Source organism: Acipenser ruthenus, chromosome 47 (genome assembly GCF_902713425.1).
Source record: "Acipenser ruthenus chromosome 47, fAciRut3.2 maternal haplotype, whole genome shotgun sequence".
NCBI lineage: Eukaryota > Metazoa > Chordata > Actinopteri > Acipenseriformes > Acipenseridae > Acipenser > Acipenser ruthenus.
In genome coordinates, this window is record NC_081235.1 from 6,086,136 (window position 1) to 6,101,900 (window position 15,765).

At 41.7% G+C, this 15,765-nt stretch overlaps 2 protein-coding genes across 8 annotated transcripts in view; both read left to right on the forward strand.

The window, feature by feature from the left end:
• LOC117401243 (phosphatidylinositol 4-phosphate 5-kinase type-1 gamma-like) overlaps positions 1–8,460 on the forward strand; it is a 33,109-nt gene extending 24,649 nt beyond the window's left edge. For 2 of the 6 annotated variants that reach the window (XM_059013839.1, XM_059013840.1), the window contains exons 16-19: positions 832–970; positions 3,751–3,828; positions 5,576–5,659; positions 5,955–8,460. In XM_059013839.1, coding sequence (XP_058869822.1) covers positions 832–970; positions 3,751–3,828; positions 5,576–5,659; positions 5,955–5,957 — 304 coding nt within the window. In that variant the 3' untranslated portion in view covers positions 5,958–8,460. Of the gene's footprint in view, positions 1–831; positions 971–1,600; positions 1,648–3,750; positions 3,829–5,575; positions 5,660–5,954 lie in introns of all 6 variants that reach the window. The other 4 variants (XM_059013843.1, XM_059013842.1, XM_059013841.1 and 1 more) reach the window with 4 other exon arrangements.
• Positions 8,461–9,626: 1,166 nt separating this feature from the next.
• Positions 9,627–15,254, forward strand: LOC117401493 (large ribosomal subunit protein mL54-like). 2 transcript variants are annotated; one of them, XM_059014089.1, is made up of 5 exons: positions 9,627–9,850; positions 10,639–10,662; positions 11,570–11,611; positions 13,712–13,868; positions 14,479–15,254. In XM_059014089.1, the coding sequence occupies exons 1-5, from the start codon at positions 9,751–9,753 to the stop codon at positions 14,609–14,611; spliced, it is 456 nt and encodes a 151-aa protein (XP_058870072.1). In that variant the 5' UTR covers positions 9,627–9,750; the 3' UTR covers positions 14,612–15,254. The 2 variants fall into 2 exon arrangements, with proteins under 2 accessions (XP_058870072.1, XP_033858146.2); XM_034002255.3 differs by lacking the exons at positions 10,639–10,662; positions 11,570–11,611 and having other exon boundaries at positions 9,631–9,850.
• The last annotated feature ends 511 nt before the right edge of the window (positions 15,255–15,765 follow it).

Consider the following 15,765-nt stretch of genomic DNA (forward strand, 5'->3'; position numbering starts at 1 on the left):
CATCTGGCTGGCTGAAATTAGCAACTGAAATCTTGTGCTTGATCTGGTAATGCAAACCAGCCACACAGACAGGCACATATTATATATTACAGTACTGTGTGAAGTCAATTCAAATTACAATTACAGCAGCATTGTTTTCTGAAAGTACAGTTAGATTGAGTTCCATTACAGTTGCAGTAATTTGCAATTATAATTGTGATTATAGTTAAAACACCCACAATAACATGTTTAAGCTATTTATTCTAAATAGCCCATCAATAATCACTGGTACAAATACAGAAACATACTATAGAACCATTTTTTTTTTTTCAAACGAATGGGGTCACTAAAAGTGGTTGAAAAAGTGGTCAATGTAACGAGCGAGTGAATCTCTAATTGATCAGCTACATGTGTGGTATAATTAGAATTATGCAAGTGTGCCAAGGATTCCGAATTACACAGTTACAATTCACCCCAGCTCTGGTCAAGTCCTGTGTTGCATTGCATTGACTCTCAGGATTCTGTTCATTTTGGCTGTTCCAAGGGTTCGAACACATGGGAGAATTATCTTTTGCAGATCAGCTCCAGAAGAATTGTTTCCATCACAGTATGAAGATGGAATCTGATAATCTCTCCTTGTCTGGTTTTAAAGATCCTATCAGCCCACATTAACAAATAGATATTACTTTGTTTATACTAGCCTTAGATACGGCTGATTTAAGTTTGAACCATTATTGTGTTTGCACATTGCAATAGTTTTTTTTACACGTTGCAATTGTCTTTTTGTATTGTTTTCCAGGACCCCCTTGTAAATCTCCTGGTTAAATGAACTAATCTTGTCTCTCCAACCAGCGAGCCAGCGTCGGCGCCAGGGTCGGTACCGCCCAGTCCGAAGGTGGTGGTGGAGCCGGACTGTGCCAGTCAGCTCTCTGAATCCACCAGCCACGCCTCTGCCGAGGAAGAGGAAGTGCCCGTCACAGACATCTACTTCGTAAGTCCAGCAGGAACCGCAGGGATAGATGATCAGATCTTAAGATACGGAACAGCAATACTGTTATAACTATTTCCATGTTTCCTTAAATTCATTTTCTGTGTAGATATCGCATGTATTTTATTTTATTTTTTATAGAATAAAGCATTTTTCTTCTTCACCCTTAAGAGTTGCATTAAAAACACCTTAATGCACAGCATTTCTAGAAATCCTCAACATCAGGTTAAAACCGTTGTGTACACTTTCTAATAAATGCAGGTAATAAATATTCTAGTAAATGCAGATAATAAATATAGTACACATTGCCTATTAATAGTTGGATAGCTCTGCTGTGTATTAGCTGCGGTCGGTCTCAGATTTTGTACAGTAGGTCTGTCTTTGGTAGTGCTACTCAAACAAAATCCAATGAGTGAAAAAAAGTATTAAGAGAAAATGTTAGTTTAGAATTTGCAGACCCTTTTTGGCTGTATGATGGTTACTTCACACAGGCATACAGACCAGGGTTGGGGCAAAAGAATCTAACCGAACCAAGAAAGCAAGCGGTATCCCTTCCGATCCCTTGCTGGCACGTGTGTGGCACTGCCTTGTGGACCGGGCTCTGACGCAGTGCAATGGGTTTGGTTTCCACAGGCTCGCAGTCTGGATGACTTGGTGGAGCTCTAGATTCTGAGCTGTGCGTAAGTGGGAGGCGTGTGTGTGTGTGTGAGCTGCAGAGATGAAACAAGAAGTGTGGATTTTTTTTCTTTTGGTTTGGGAATAGATTAAACCCTAGAAGTGTCTGGTTCTGTACTCACTAAAGCTGTATCCCCTCCATTGGCTCCGAGATTTTTCCGAGATTACTTATTGGATTGCTCCAGTAAAAGTAGGCACCATTTATTATTTATGTCCATACAACTATCAAACTGCTTGTGTTTAAAGAATCTTTAGATCTCGTGCACCTATGCGCAGCCTTTTTTAGTTTTGTATCTTCAGCAGTGACGTGCATGATTCTTGGGGAAATAGTGTTGCAAATCTGCTGGCTTCAAACGAAGTGTACTGGGCAGAACTTGGAGCTAATCGAGGGATGCAGTGTGCATGCATTCCTTTGAATTGGTTTTCATTGCATGCCGATTTGACAGCAAACTGTTTTTCTCCTAACATTTGCAAATAGCAGTTCTGCTGTGTGTGTGTAAGGTTGGGTGTGTTTTTATTTTATTTTGGTGTTACCAGTAGGCAATTACCTCTCCTGTTTGTTCAAGCAAGCGCTGGAGCAAATTTAAAACCCTTTTGCAAGCAGTGCGGACTTTTCTAATTCTTTACGCGGTGACCCCTGTACAGTAAGTCCAAGATGCAAAGCACCCAAGGAAAGAGTCTGGAAAATGATGGCAAGTTCAGATCCGAGAGGAAATATTTCGTTTCATGCATGCATGCATTGTCTGTTACGTCTTTATGCAATTGGAAAACAGGTTCCAGCTTTTACAGCAGTTAGTAAGATAAAGCAGCCTCAAGGATACCGTGTATTCCACAGGAATGTCAATGTTGATGATATTGTTGCAGGGCTGGCAGCTTCCATCACCCTCTGTGTAAACAGTGTCACTGTCAGCAAGAGCTCTCCAGCATATAGGCTGCAATGGACGCTTCACTGCATGGAGTTAGAGTTCAGAGTGGTGAAGTCACTCTGCACTGCTGAGCAATGAAACCTGGCATGTGAGACACCTATTAATGTGCCACAACTGGCTAAGGATGCCACCCTGGTTCACAGAGGGTAGCGCAGTGTGTCCGATGCCTATAAATGATATGGCATGCTTAATAACGTATGTTAGTCGTGGTGGAATAGCATTAAAGACAGTGCTGCAGGGATGGGAATAAGACTCTTGTTGCATAGCAGTTTCACCCATTCCAGGTTTTAAGAGCCTGATTTAGCCACAGTGTATACAGAACCAGCACAGGTGTGTCTTATTAAACGCCTAGTAAAACCAGGAATGGATCAAACTGCTGTGCAATGGGAGTCTTATTTCCATCCCCAGTGCTGTATTTTTACTAGGACACAAACACACTCTGACAGTGGCACCCTTTGCACCCTGCATGTCCAAGAACACACTGTAACTTTACAATCCCCTTCCATCCTTTCACAGCTAACTCTGTGCACCCTCTCTCACAACACTAACCTGTCTGTCTGTCAATGTAGAGATTAGATAGCTGGCTAGCCAGGATTCTCATGCCAAAGGACTCTGCTCAGTTAGTAATGGCATCCCTTGCTTTGGTTGGAGGGAGGGAGGGAGGGAGGGAGGGGGTGCTCCAGCTGGGATAACAGCCAAGCCAAGCCATATTAAACTCTGAAAACTACAGTGCTGTGAAAATTAGGGCAGGTGGGTACAGTACAGTGTCCAAATTCCAGATTGCCCTGTAGATGAGACAGGTAGCAGATCAAGTAGAGGCTAGAATGTGTTCTTAAAATGCATGAGCGAAAAATAGCGTCTGCTCCATAATTTGAGTGCTGCTTTTTTTGTTGTTGTGAGAAATGTGTGTGTAAATCTGACCATATTTCTCCAAATGTAGAGGAAAGGTGTAAACTGTTTTTTTTTACCACTATTTATTTATTCGTTCATGCGTTCTTTCCTTCATTTTTTTTTTGTTTTGCCTTTTAGATCACTTTCTGTTTTCTTTATGGTTCTCGTTTCTCTGCTCTGATCACTCTTGCATCTCTTTATTTGTTCTGTCACTCCTCCTCGTCATCATCGTCATCATCATCTTCATCCTCCTCCTCCTCCTCCTCACCCCTGCGCTGGCCTGTCCGCTAGTTCTCTGACGGGAGGTACTGGATCTATTCCCCCGTCCCACAGCGCAGATCCAGATCACACACAGACTCTGCCGTTGGTGTAAGTCAAGATTCATTCAGGGTCGGAGTAGCCACAGGGCCAGGGTTGGGTCGATTCATGGTTTTTCAATTCCAATTGCTTTTTTAAAATCAATTTGCAATTCCAATTCCCCTTTGAAGGAATGTATATTTTAGAGACTTAATTGCTGTGATTATTTTTGACTACTTTCATTTTGAAGCCAATTTTAATTGACCAACAGTCAGTTAATTCTGTTGCCACTGTGAGAAGCTTGTTTTAACAGAATACTGCTAATCGCAATTTTGATCAGTGATGTGTAGGAATTGATTAAAAAAGGAATTGGAAATGGAATTGAAAAACAGGACTTGACCCCAACCCTGCCACACAGTACAGGTTGAAAGGGTCAGGAATCTAAATTGCAAGTAGCTTCAAGTTACATATATTTTTTCATGTCCCTTGGCTTTTTCTAAAGTGTGCAATCATTGAGTGGTTATTGTAAAAACTCAGCGTTTTTACTTTTTCATAATCCCTGTGTTAACGTGCTGCCCTGACTTCAGGGTCTGCTCTACTGTTTCTGGTAGTCTGCCACAGACATACAGTATGAAACCCAGGCTAGATCGCCCAAAGCATCTTTATTGAGGATCAAGTTTGCTTTTGCATTGCTGGGCATACACAGATGTGCCATAGGTGGCGCTAGCTCTTCTATAAAGACGGTAGGTAAAATGATGCAGGATTATAAATAGTCTCATTGAGTCCTAAATATAGCATAGTCTCTCTTAATCACCATGCCCCTGCATGTGAATTAAGATCAGTGGAGTTTCATGCATGGCCAGGTCTTTATTATGGTCACCTTTTAAATCGAAATGAAAAAAGCACACTACGGAAGTGAATAGAACGTGAAAAAAAAAAAGACATGAATTTGCCCGCAGCTTTATTCTGCCACTGGTAACGGCCATCTGCTCTCCACTTTGGCAGAAGCACAGCCATGCAGCGTTCCCTTCAGGGCTGGCTGACAGGAGCACGCAATGCTTACAGATGCCATGCTGTCAAAGGCACACTCTGGGGGGATTCGCCCGTGTTAGTCATCTCTCGCATGCAGAAATGACTTCCTCTTTTCTAGTTTAACACTTTCACTCCTGCTGTCAAATGCATAAACAACAAGGGTAGTGCAAAACAGCCCTGTTTCTGTGCTTTTTAGAACAGCCTTTTTGCTATGGGTTGCTAAATTGGAGCCAGTAATTACAGACCCTCAGTCAGACGAGCTGTATTAATTACTGCTTGAATGAGTCTCATCAGTTCAGATTGAGCATGAACCACATTGCTCATACTGGTATTAGTGGCGCCTGATTATATTTAGCAACACATCTCGGAAGAGGGAGTTCTTAGCTAGGTTTGGTGCAGGGGAGTCATTCCCTGGCTGTTGTACAGCTACACTGTAACTGTGAATTTCAGATCACCGCAGTAACGTTATTGCTGCAGTTACAGTGTGTACCTGTGTTCCTTGCACTGCATATTTAACACATGGTCTCTAACCCTACCCTAACTGGTAAGCTACATTGTTGGTGGGAGCTTTGACTGCTTATCGTACTGGGATTAGTGGAGGAATACCACCAGCTAGCACCCAGTGTGTTAAATATGTTTCTCATCCGTCTCAAAGTGTTAAAAACCGTCTCCTGCTTTCATTCTTCACATGCTTCTTACAGTTCTCAGTGTTTTTATTTTCTCTCTCTGCCCCTCTGCTTCTTGCTGTCTCTCTTGCGCCCTCTACTGTCTACTCCTGGCGTTTCAGCCTCCAGATGACAGGACTTGGGTTTACTCTCCACTTCACTATAATTCGCAGGCGCCCCCCGATTCAGACGGGGAGGGCGAAACAGTAAGTCTAGTCTATCCTTTTTCTCTCTTGAAAACCTTGAAAACCCCACCCCTATTTCTGTTCATTTCACAAAGTGTCTCAGTAGACTGTAATCACAATCTCCTGAAATGAATTGGTCATTTAGCAGATGCTTTTATCCAAAGCGACTCACAGAGAGTGATCTATGCATCATCACAACTGCTGTTTGCAGAGTCACTTGCAATAGGACCTCTGTTTTGCGTCTCATCCGAAGGACGGATTGACCGGTTTTCCCTGTCCTTCCTAACCCTGTGTCTCTGTGTCTCCTTTCCCTCAGTAATTCCAATGCAGATAGCACGTGAGACGGGTGAAGAGACGGAGGTATGTTTCTGACGGACTCTGTCGCCTCAGGGAGACTCTTTGACTCTGCGGTGTTTGAAATCCAGATCCAAAGGCTTCCGGGGAGAATCCACCCACCCATCCACGCACCCTGCTGGTTCTTTATTACCCCAAAAATCCCAAAGAAATTGTGGGGGAAAAATCCAATACAAACTAAATTTAACTAAACCCGTCACCATGTGTGGGCCAGGGGGGCTGAATAAGGGGAGGGGGGGGGTGATCAAAAAAAAAAAATGAAGATAAAACGTATACTTCCATCAATCATCATGATTTAGATATATATGTGTGTATATATGCTTTTATTTATGCACTTTCCAAACTGTTTTTAATGCTGTGAAATGTTCACTTATTATTATTTTATTTTCAAGTTGTTTTATTTTCATGTAGAAGCTACCTGCATTGCAAGTGGCTTTTCCTTTAGGATGTTGCTTTTCGTCTGTTTTTGTATATTCCTTGCATAGAACGGAAGCAGCACCAGTGGTTTGGCGTTTTATACAAAGTCCTGCCCAAAAGGTAGCCCCCCCCCCCAGCCCCTCCCAGTAAAGAATCTGCTGTGATCGAGTGAAGTAGCCCGATCGATCACGTGACACGAGGACTGTATAATCACAGAGCACTTCATCATACCCTGGCAGAGGGGGCAGTTCTGATGAAAATGCTCTACATCTTTCACAATAAGGATGAGTACAACCAAGACAGCAGCGCCCCTGTCCGTGGACGCAGAGGGGTCAGGTTCGACCGCTTTGATGAGAACAGCAGGACATCTGCTTGGCCTGTCCGATCCTCAGACGACAATCAAGATGCTAAAATAGAGGATCAGCATGAAGCGAGCCTCAGCCTTCCACGCAGCTATGAAGAGACCTTCCCACATCTTGTAGACTCGGAGGCTATTATTAATGACCAAAGAGATGGGGGTGGATGCTAATATTTAGGCAGGGCGGTGTATATGTTTACCTGTGCTTCTAATACAGGACTACTAAAAAGATAATATGGGGGAGGGATTGAGGCTTGGTGGTTAAACTGTAAATGAATTTGTGCATCTGACCCTGTCTCTTATGGCATCTGTCAGTGATGTGGAAGTCTTCTGTCACCCAATTGTATAGCAATTCTGTGCATGCCTGGCTTCCCCACACGAGGTCGGGTCAATGTCACATTCCTGTTCCGGATGTGCAAGCGTTTACGGCAGGTCACGCTGACCTGACTTGAACACTAGTAGTGTATTAACCTCTAACTCTAAAAGTGCACCGCGCACAGCCAGTGTTCTGGGGCAGGCGTTTCATTAAAGACTCCTGTGCAGAATTGTATGTGAATGTGTCATGGTTGGATTGGTGGGTCAGTAAGGAGCAGAGGTGATGGGTCTCGTTCAGTGCTTATTGTATACGTCTAACCTGAACTCAGAGCTGTGCAGCTGGTTCAGATTGGCTTCACCTTTTCTCTCCTTGTTTATAAGCTCTACTGTACGTCTCAGTGAAGAGAAGTCCTGTGTTCTCCTAAAAACATGAAAGCCACACTGCATACTTTGATTCTGTTTAACCTGAGAAAATACAACACAAAGCAAACAGTTGCAATCCAATACAGATTCCCAAATCCTGCATCTCAAAGACACAGGAAATCCCGGAGAAGCTTGTAGGACCGGTTTTAAAAAAAAAAAAAAAAAAAAAAAAAACCCTTCTCTAATTATTATTCTCATTGTTCTGCTGTTTAACAGTAAGTGCCCTGTTTTATAAGCAATCCCCTCCATTTCCTAAGAAAGAAACAACACAGTAATAAAGCTAGCATTTAACCACTGTTGCAAATTCACTTTTGAATCTCCCCCCCAGACACGCATACTGTGCCTTCCTTTCCCTGGACTTACCAGTTTGTTTAAGTCAGCATCCACTTTTGGGCTCAGTTCCACAGCAACGCTCCAATGGAAAAGAAAAACACTGGTGCTTCCAGTTCATGCTCCCTCTGCATGCAAAGTCACGCTACTCTACAGAATACACTAGAGGTCTGGACACCAGTGCTACCAATTCCCAGCACTTTGTGGGATTTCTGCAGTGCAGGTAAAATCCTGTCTTTGAAACATGCATTATATTAACAGAGCAGGACGGATAGTTAGCAGCTTCCAAATCCTCCGATGTCAGTGTAATGTGCATGTGGGTATGGCATCACTGTACACATGTGTATTGGTTTGTTTGCTCTGTTATACTGGCGTGGTGTGAAATATCCTGAAGGTGGTATGCCAGGTTCACAAGTGATTTCCTTTGTTCACTGATTCAGGATTCAAATGAGAAATATGGATGCCATCTGCTTGATGTCACTACATGAATCAAAATCTTTTTTATTTATTTTTTGACTTGTAAACAGAAAAATAATAATGTCAAGTGTTGTGAGTTATGAAGATGTGCAGTGGCCAGTATACTTAGTTGCTGTATTTAAAAAAATAATTAATTAATTAATAATTTTTTTAAAAAAAAAGTTAACCTGCGAATAATGTGTAACTGACTAGCTGTTGGATTTCCTTATTGAGAGAAAAAAAAAATACATCTTTCATAGGTTTCCATTGTAGCGAGAGTTTTTAATTTGATTTAAATAATTTAATTTCTGCAATTATATATATATATATATATATATATATATATATATATATATATATATATATATATAGTGTGTGTGTCATTTTCATTTTGTCAGGCTGCTAGTATTGACAATTACTACTTCTCGAGTTGTAACTGTAATTATATTTGTTCCCTTCATGGGAATATTTTGAGAGGTCTGTGTGCTGTACTCCCTGCCAGGCTGGAAGCGCTGTGATCACCACAGGTCCCATGAGGCGCATTGTCCAGGTTAGAGGGGCGGGGCAGGTGTTTGTGAAACAGCCGTTACTGTTTGGTTTTTTAAAGATGGAATTCCTATTCAAACCACTGTGAGCTGGCTGGGTGGTTGTTTTCTCTGTACAAATTATACTGTCAGCTGACAGGAGGTGGAGCAGTTACTTGATGTGGTGATGTGTTTTTTTTTTTTTTTTTTTTTTTTTTTTTTTTAATATATTCTCTCTTTTTAAGGAGAAAAACTAAAAGTTAATGAGATCGGTCAGCTTCGAGAGTGACCAGGAGCAGCATTATAAATACTGAAATGAAAAAAAAAAATAATAAAATTGTGACGTTATCTCTGAATAAAGCGTCTGTATAATATAATATAAAACATAAAAAAAACGTTGAGAAAATAAAAACAATTTAAAAAAAATCTGTCTTCGCTTTTTTTTTGGGGGGGGGGGGGGGGGGGGGTAATAATTATACATTTAAGTGTCCTGCTGTACTTTATGTGTTTAGTTAATAAATGTGTAATTAATTAATTAATTAATTATATCAAAAATACATATTGAAAATGACATTCAACATTAAAATGCCTCAGACTATACTTCCTTAAACATAAATATTAAAAATAAATTCACATTACTTAGCTGCTAAAATATAGATTTAATAATCCATCAATGCACGCATACCTAGGTTTTGATATCGTGACATACATACAGATATACATACGTACATGCATGCGTGCTCTGAAGAACGGAGACTGCCGACGTCAACCACTGTATTAACTACAACTCCCAGGAGGCTGTGGGCGACGGGCAGCGGAAATGAATCCCACTGCTTCCGGTGTGCAGTTTACACATGTAGCGGCGGTGCAGCACTGGCACCCTAGGGTTGTTCATTTTAATATATATATATATATATATATATACACACAAAACAATGTCCGGAATCGCGTTGTTCGGGACGGTGAGAGGACTGCGATTGATACTGAGCAGCACCCTTCCTAAAATCCTCGCTTGTGGATATGCGAAGAAAGTTGGTAAGCTGAACGCCGCAATATAAACGATCAAGCCGGGATGAAGGCAGAGTGTCCCGCAGAGTGTCCCGCTGCCTGTGACCTTGCCGTGATATTTACATGAGAGCCGCTCCGGTTTGAAACGTGTTGTTCTTCGTTGTGAAAACATTGTGTCGTGACCGTGTCGCTTTTGTATTATGGAAGTAATAATCACTTTTACTCTATTTTCTCTTTCTCGATAGATAGATAGATACACAGTATACAGGGATGGCAATAAGACTCTTATTGCATAGCAGTTTCACTCATTCCAGGTTTTAATACCAGCTTGATTAGCCACAGTGTGTACAGGTAACAAGCTCAGGTGTGTGTTATTAAACTTATAGTAACACCAGGAGTGGATCAAACCGCTATGCAATGGGAGTCTAATTTCCACCCCTGGCGTGTATATATATATATATATGTATGTATATGTGTGTGTGTGTGTGTTCTTGATATGTATTTTCGTGGGCAAGGGCGTCTGCTAAGAAATAAATAATAATAATAATAATAATAATAATAATAATAATAATAATAATAATATGTACATATTTACCTATCTATATATGCACTTGTTTTTATCAACCTATACATAAATACAGAAGATACATACACAACATAACCTTTGCATAAAAAGACACTGCAGCAGCAGTGAGAAGCTAAGAATGATATATATATATATACAGTATATAATCTAGTATCTTGTTCACATAGTTAATTCTTGAACTGTATTTTTTTTTCCCTCTCTTACATTTTATCCATTATTATAAATAAAGGAGTGGACAACAAAAGCCCACCCAGTAAGTGCAAAGGTCGCACCCGTGCGTCTAGCCCGTCCACCTATAGCAGGGGTCTTCAACCCTGGGACCTGGAGAGCCCCAGTCCTGCAGGTTTAATGTCTATCAAAGGAACACCTGTTAATCTGGACTAATTAAACCAGTAACTGGCTTAATTAAGTAAGTGAGAGCTCAGTTGAAACTAGAAGACCCAGCAGCTCTCCAGGACCCGGATTGGAGACTCCCTGACCTCGGCGCTTTAAACGACAAGCCGAGGAGTTCAGAATATGAACATGTATCCAATCACAGCAGTCCCTCGGTAGAAACCGCACCGTGGTCCCTCCCCTAGGTCCTCTTCTCCTATGGGAGCTAGCCTCGACCCAGCTGCTTTGTGTGAGCACCTCGATCAGGCTTAACTCCGCTCTTTCTGTTCAGTAAACGTGATCCTCAGTCTTGCTTTGTTGAGCACCTCCCCCTAGCTTTAGCACTAGCTCAGTTTATCAAGTGTAGAGGTTCCCAATCCTGGGGACCCCCTGTGTCTGCTGGTTTTCATTCCAACTGAGCTTTCATTTACTTAACTAGACCCTTCATTGAACTGATCATTTGCTTAATTAGACCTTTTTAATTGTTTTCAGCTCTTTAAACAGTTGCACATTAATTTATCTATAACATTTTATTAGTAAATTGAACCCTGCAGCTGTTTAAGAGCTGAAAACAATCAAAAAGGTCTAATTAAGCAAATGATCAGTTCAATGAAGGGTCTGGTTCAGTAATTGAGAGCTCAGTTGGAATGAAAACCAGCAGACACAGGGGGTCCCCCAGGACCAGGATTGGGAACCCCTGCCCCGTGGGCTCCTCGTTACAGACCCACCCTGACCACGAGCCGTTTGTGTGTTGATTTTGTTTCTGTTGTGTCTTTTGTTAATATAAGAGAAAAAAACAGGAACGGATCCTGAAAACAAACAAGAACCAAGTAAGTAATGCTTGGTTAATTCCATGTGTGTAGAAGTATAGACCTTAGAACAGTGGGTCTCAAATGTAGTCATGTTGGTAATGGTTTCTTCCAAGCAGTTTTCATTCATCATAGCTTTGTGCTGTCGAAAGCGAGTAATATTTGAGCTGACCCTGTTAAAAAGATATCGCAAAAAAACTTAGTACATACAGCCCAACATATATAACAGCTGACGCAGTGCAGTGATCTCAGGTGGTTTATAGGTAGAACCAGTGGCTTACATCATGTACTGAAATCCAGGAGGGCACCTAATACCCAACCCTGCTTTTCTTGCCAGGTAGCTCCTGGAGTTAGTCAGTACAATCCTTGCTTCTGTTTGGGTCTCCTGACGTGGTAATGCTGGATTACCCAGAGACGTGCCCTTGAGGGGACAGGCACACTTCAGGAGCAGACAGGAAGCTCAGAGGGGCTTAGGAGCTGGATGTGCATCATCACTCAATCAGATTGTGAGCTCACTGGATTCCACCAGCCCCCAAACTGAGCCTCTGCAGTCCTTCACATTTCGTGAGCTGTGTATACCTGCTGTTCACCTTCTCCACCAGGAGGTGGCAGCAGAGCCACATAAACTGCACACCCAAGATCTCACAGCCAGGCCTGCGTTGATGTTGTGTCAAATCTTCGTATCAGGAAGTATTTTGCAGCACAGTGGGCTTGGGTATGACGTGATGCACCCGTGTTTTGTTTTTGCATTTGGGCTAAAATAACCCCCCCTTTTAAAGAGTTTTTTTTTTTGTTTAGGGAAGTACATTGCTACACCAGATCAGTGTTTTTTGGAAGCTTGGCTCAGTTCTTGCTAGTGAGGAAGTTTTCTTTCTTGCTGCAGTAGCAGTTGTGCATTGGGGCGTGCCTGCAAGGAGGTAGATTGTGGTTAGAACAAATATTTGTCTAAATGTATCGCTTCTATCTTTCTGTACCTCCCAGTCAGTGAATCAGTCAACTGTACCCCCCCCCCCCATCCACCTGCCAATTTTAACCCTAATTAGTCTCTGTTCAGTTCTGTGCAGCTTCCCCATTTCTATATAAATTGTTCCTGTCATTATTCGAATCTTTCCTAGCCCCTGCCTCAGGAGAGAGTAAAAAACGTCAGTGAATTTAATAAATAGACAGCTCCCTGACAGTACAGCGACAAACACGGGTTTTGTATCGCCTAGAATTTTAGGATTGAGACCATAATAATAAAATAGAAACTATATGAACATAATGTAGATCTTTTTATTTAACATCATGTAATCAAAGAAACTACAATATGATATTGCAAAAGTCTACCGGAAGCCATAATAGCAGTACAGTGGTATTTCATGTCAGATTTCGAAATGTCACATTTTTCATTAAGTGTATGGGGGAAAACTACAAAGCGGTGTGTAATTCAATATGTTAACATGACATTATTCAGGAGGTTTCATTCGACTTTAAGAAGCAAAATGTATTCATTCTATAGGGTGATGCAAAACTTTTGGCCACAGCTGTGTAGTACCAGTTAACTGCAACAGTGTAGTGAAAACCTCATATTCATGGAGTGGACTGTAGAAGCTGGGTTTCTGTTTGTGTTTCCTGTGTTGGATGAAGTGCAGATCTTACAGGGATGAAAATAACTCCCATTGCATAGCAGTTTGATCCATTCCTGGTTTTACTCGGAGTTTTTAACAAGACACACCTGAGCGTGTTGCGTACACACTGTGGCTAATCAAGCTCTTTGTAAAACCTGGAGTGGGTGAAACTGCTGCTCAACAGGAGTCTTCTCACTGTCCATGCCTATCGTATCATGTGCTGTAGTTAAAAACGTACTCCAGTGATCTGGCTACAACCAGCCTTCTATCGTAGAGTTGTATGTGAATTATTTGCATATGATAATAAAAACAAAACAGGTGCTCTGTAGACACTGCTCGTTCTGTTTAAAGATTGGAACGCTAACAGGCATTTTCCTTCCAAACATACTGTATTGGGTAGCATCATCTTTCTCTTCGGAATCATTCACTGCTTGTGGTTTTAGGGGTCAGTTGCGTCTTCGAGGGGAAATTCTTCCTGGATGCAACAAAAAACGTATATTTATTTTTTTGGCAGCGGCAAAAGGAAAGGGAAAAGGCATGGCAAAGGACGCCCAGAAGGGCCCTGAGGTGTGCAAGGACCCCGTGAAGCTGACCACTCACGCCATGGGCGTCAACATCTACAAGGAGGGCCAGGACCCCCCACTGCAGGCTGCCTCGGAGTACCCCGAGTGGTGAGTGTACCCCAACACGCCCCTGCCCCTCTGCCACCTACAGTAACAACTACATACCTGTGAGGTAGCTCACCTACTGCCATTCACGTTAGGTTGAGTCTCTTACTAGCAGGGTCGGGTCAATTTCCTTTTTAAAATTTCAATTTCTGAGAAGGAATTTATATTTTAGAGACTTTATAACTGTGGTGATTTGTTCAGCTGCTTTCATCTGAAGCCAATTTAATTGACAAACAGTGGCTTAAATTTAAGTAACGTGTTGCCACTGTGTGAAACTCATTTTAACAGACTATACTGCTAATTGCAATTTTGATCACTGATGCAATGGAATTGTTTAAAAGGGAATTGGAATTGGAATTGGAATTAGGAATTGGAATTAGGAATTGGAATTGGAATTAGGAATTCAATTAGAATTGAAAAATAGGAATTGACCCCAGCCCTGGTTACTAGTCAAAACTACTAGAAGCAAAGTTGAGTCAAGCCATTTTGCGGTGGCAATTTCTGAAGGTTTTCCCTGTATACTGTGTTTTAATTTTACCCATTTTACCCTTTAAATGTCAGGTGGATATTTCTTGCTCTTCAGTTTTCCGATACGGTCTTTTCCCCTTCCCAGGCTCTTCCAGCTGGACCTGGGACCCCCCAAGCAGCTCTCGGAGCTGGACCCAGAGAACCGGGAGTACTGGAAGCTCATGAGGAAGGAGCACATGTGGCGCTTCAACAAACTGCACAAGGGCAAGAAGTTATAGTGCACCGAACTGCACACAGACAGACAGAGAGAGAGCAGCAGCCAGTGCTGACCCACACAGGGGTCTGTTCAGTTAGACGTGGATCTACGTGCAGCCGTGGCTATTAATCCTTCAAATAGCATTTTACTTCTTTTTGCAGACAGACGTAAACTGAAAGAGGCTCTCATGCAGTGTTAGGGGTGAATTATTTGAATTATTTTTAGATCCCTCACTGATTAGATCTGTTGAATACTGCTGATGATGTGTGTGACGAGGAAGGTACCACCAGGGACTTTCTGCTACTCCAGAAGTCAACATGCTGTACTTATATTGTCCCTCCCGAACGTTTTTGTAAAAAAATAACTAAGTAATGCAGAAGTATCTGCTTAGGCCCTTATTTCTGTAGTTGTGGTGACCAGTGACAATGTGTAATTTGAAACAGAAAGTATGCACTTAATGAGAATCGACAGGAAGAAGCTCGCAGGACACAGAAATGTGTGAAGAGAAATGTACGTGTGACGACACGCTCGCACCCCGATGACTGGAAACTGAGGCTTTGACATCTGAAGCTGTGCGCGTTCTCAACTTTTTGTAATGCTTCGGTATCATTGGTACCTGTTCTATTAAATAGTAATGATTTAAATAAAGAAATTGTGTATTGAAATGTGTTGGTATTCCAAGAACGGAGATGTCTGTCTGTTCTAGCAAGCTCTGGCTCACCAGTATGGGCTGTTGCAATGACTGCCAAGGTTGAGATCACATCGAAACGCATACCAGTGGCGCCAGTCACAATCAAAAGAGTTTAATTTGAGAACAAAGCAGATCCAAAAGTCAGTACAGAACGTGATTGCATGCATAAGCTTCAGGACGCAAAATACTGCAGGGAAATGGAAATATATTGAAATATACCTGACTTTCAGCATGCACTGAGCTCATTCAAGCAAGCATTTACAGTACTTAGGATTGAGACATTAAAAAAAACGATATGACTATCATTTAGATATTTTATTTAACGTCATGTAATCAAAGAAACTACAAAATGATGTCGCAAAAGTCTACCGGAAGCCATAATAGTAGTGCAATATTTCATGCTAGATTTGGAAATGTCACATTTTTTTCAATTGTTGTCAGTTTCTCGTTAAGTATATGGGGAAACTACAAAGCAGTACTTAAAT

Coding starts and splice junctions, on each gene's coding strand:
- LOC117401493 (XM_059014089.1), top strand. CDS start 9,751: ATGTCCGGAATCGCGTTGTTCGGGACGGTGAGAGGACTGCGATTGATA. Junction 9,851..10,638: donor TGGATATGCGAAGAAAGTTG/GTAAGCTGAACG, acceptor TTATAAATAAAG/GAGTGGACAACAAAAGCCCA. Junction 13,869..14,478: donor GCCTCGGAGTACCCCGAGTG/GTGAGTGTACCC, acceptor TCCCCTTCCCAG/GCTCTTCCAGCTGGACCTGG.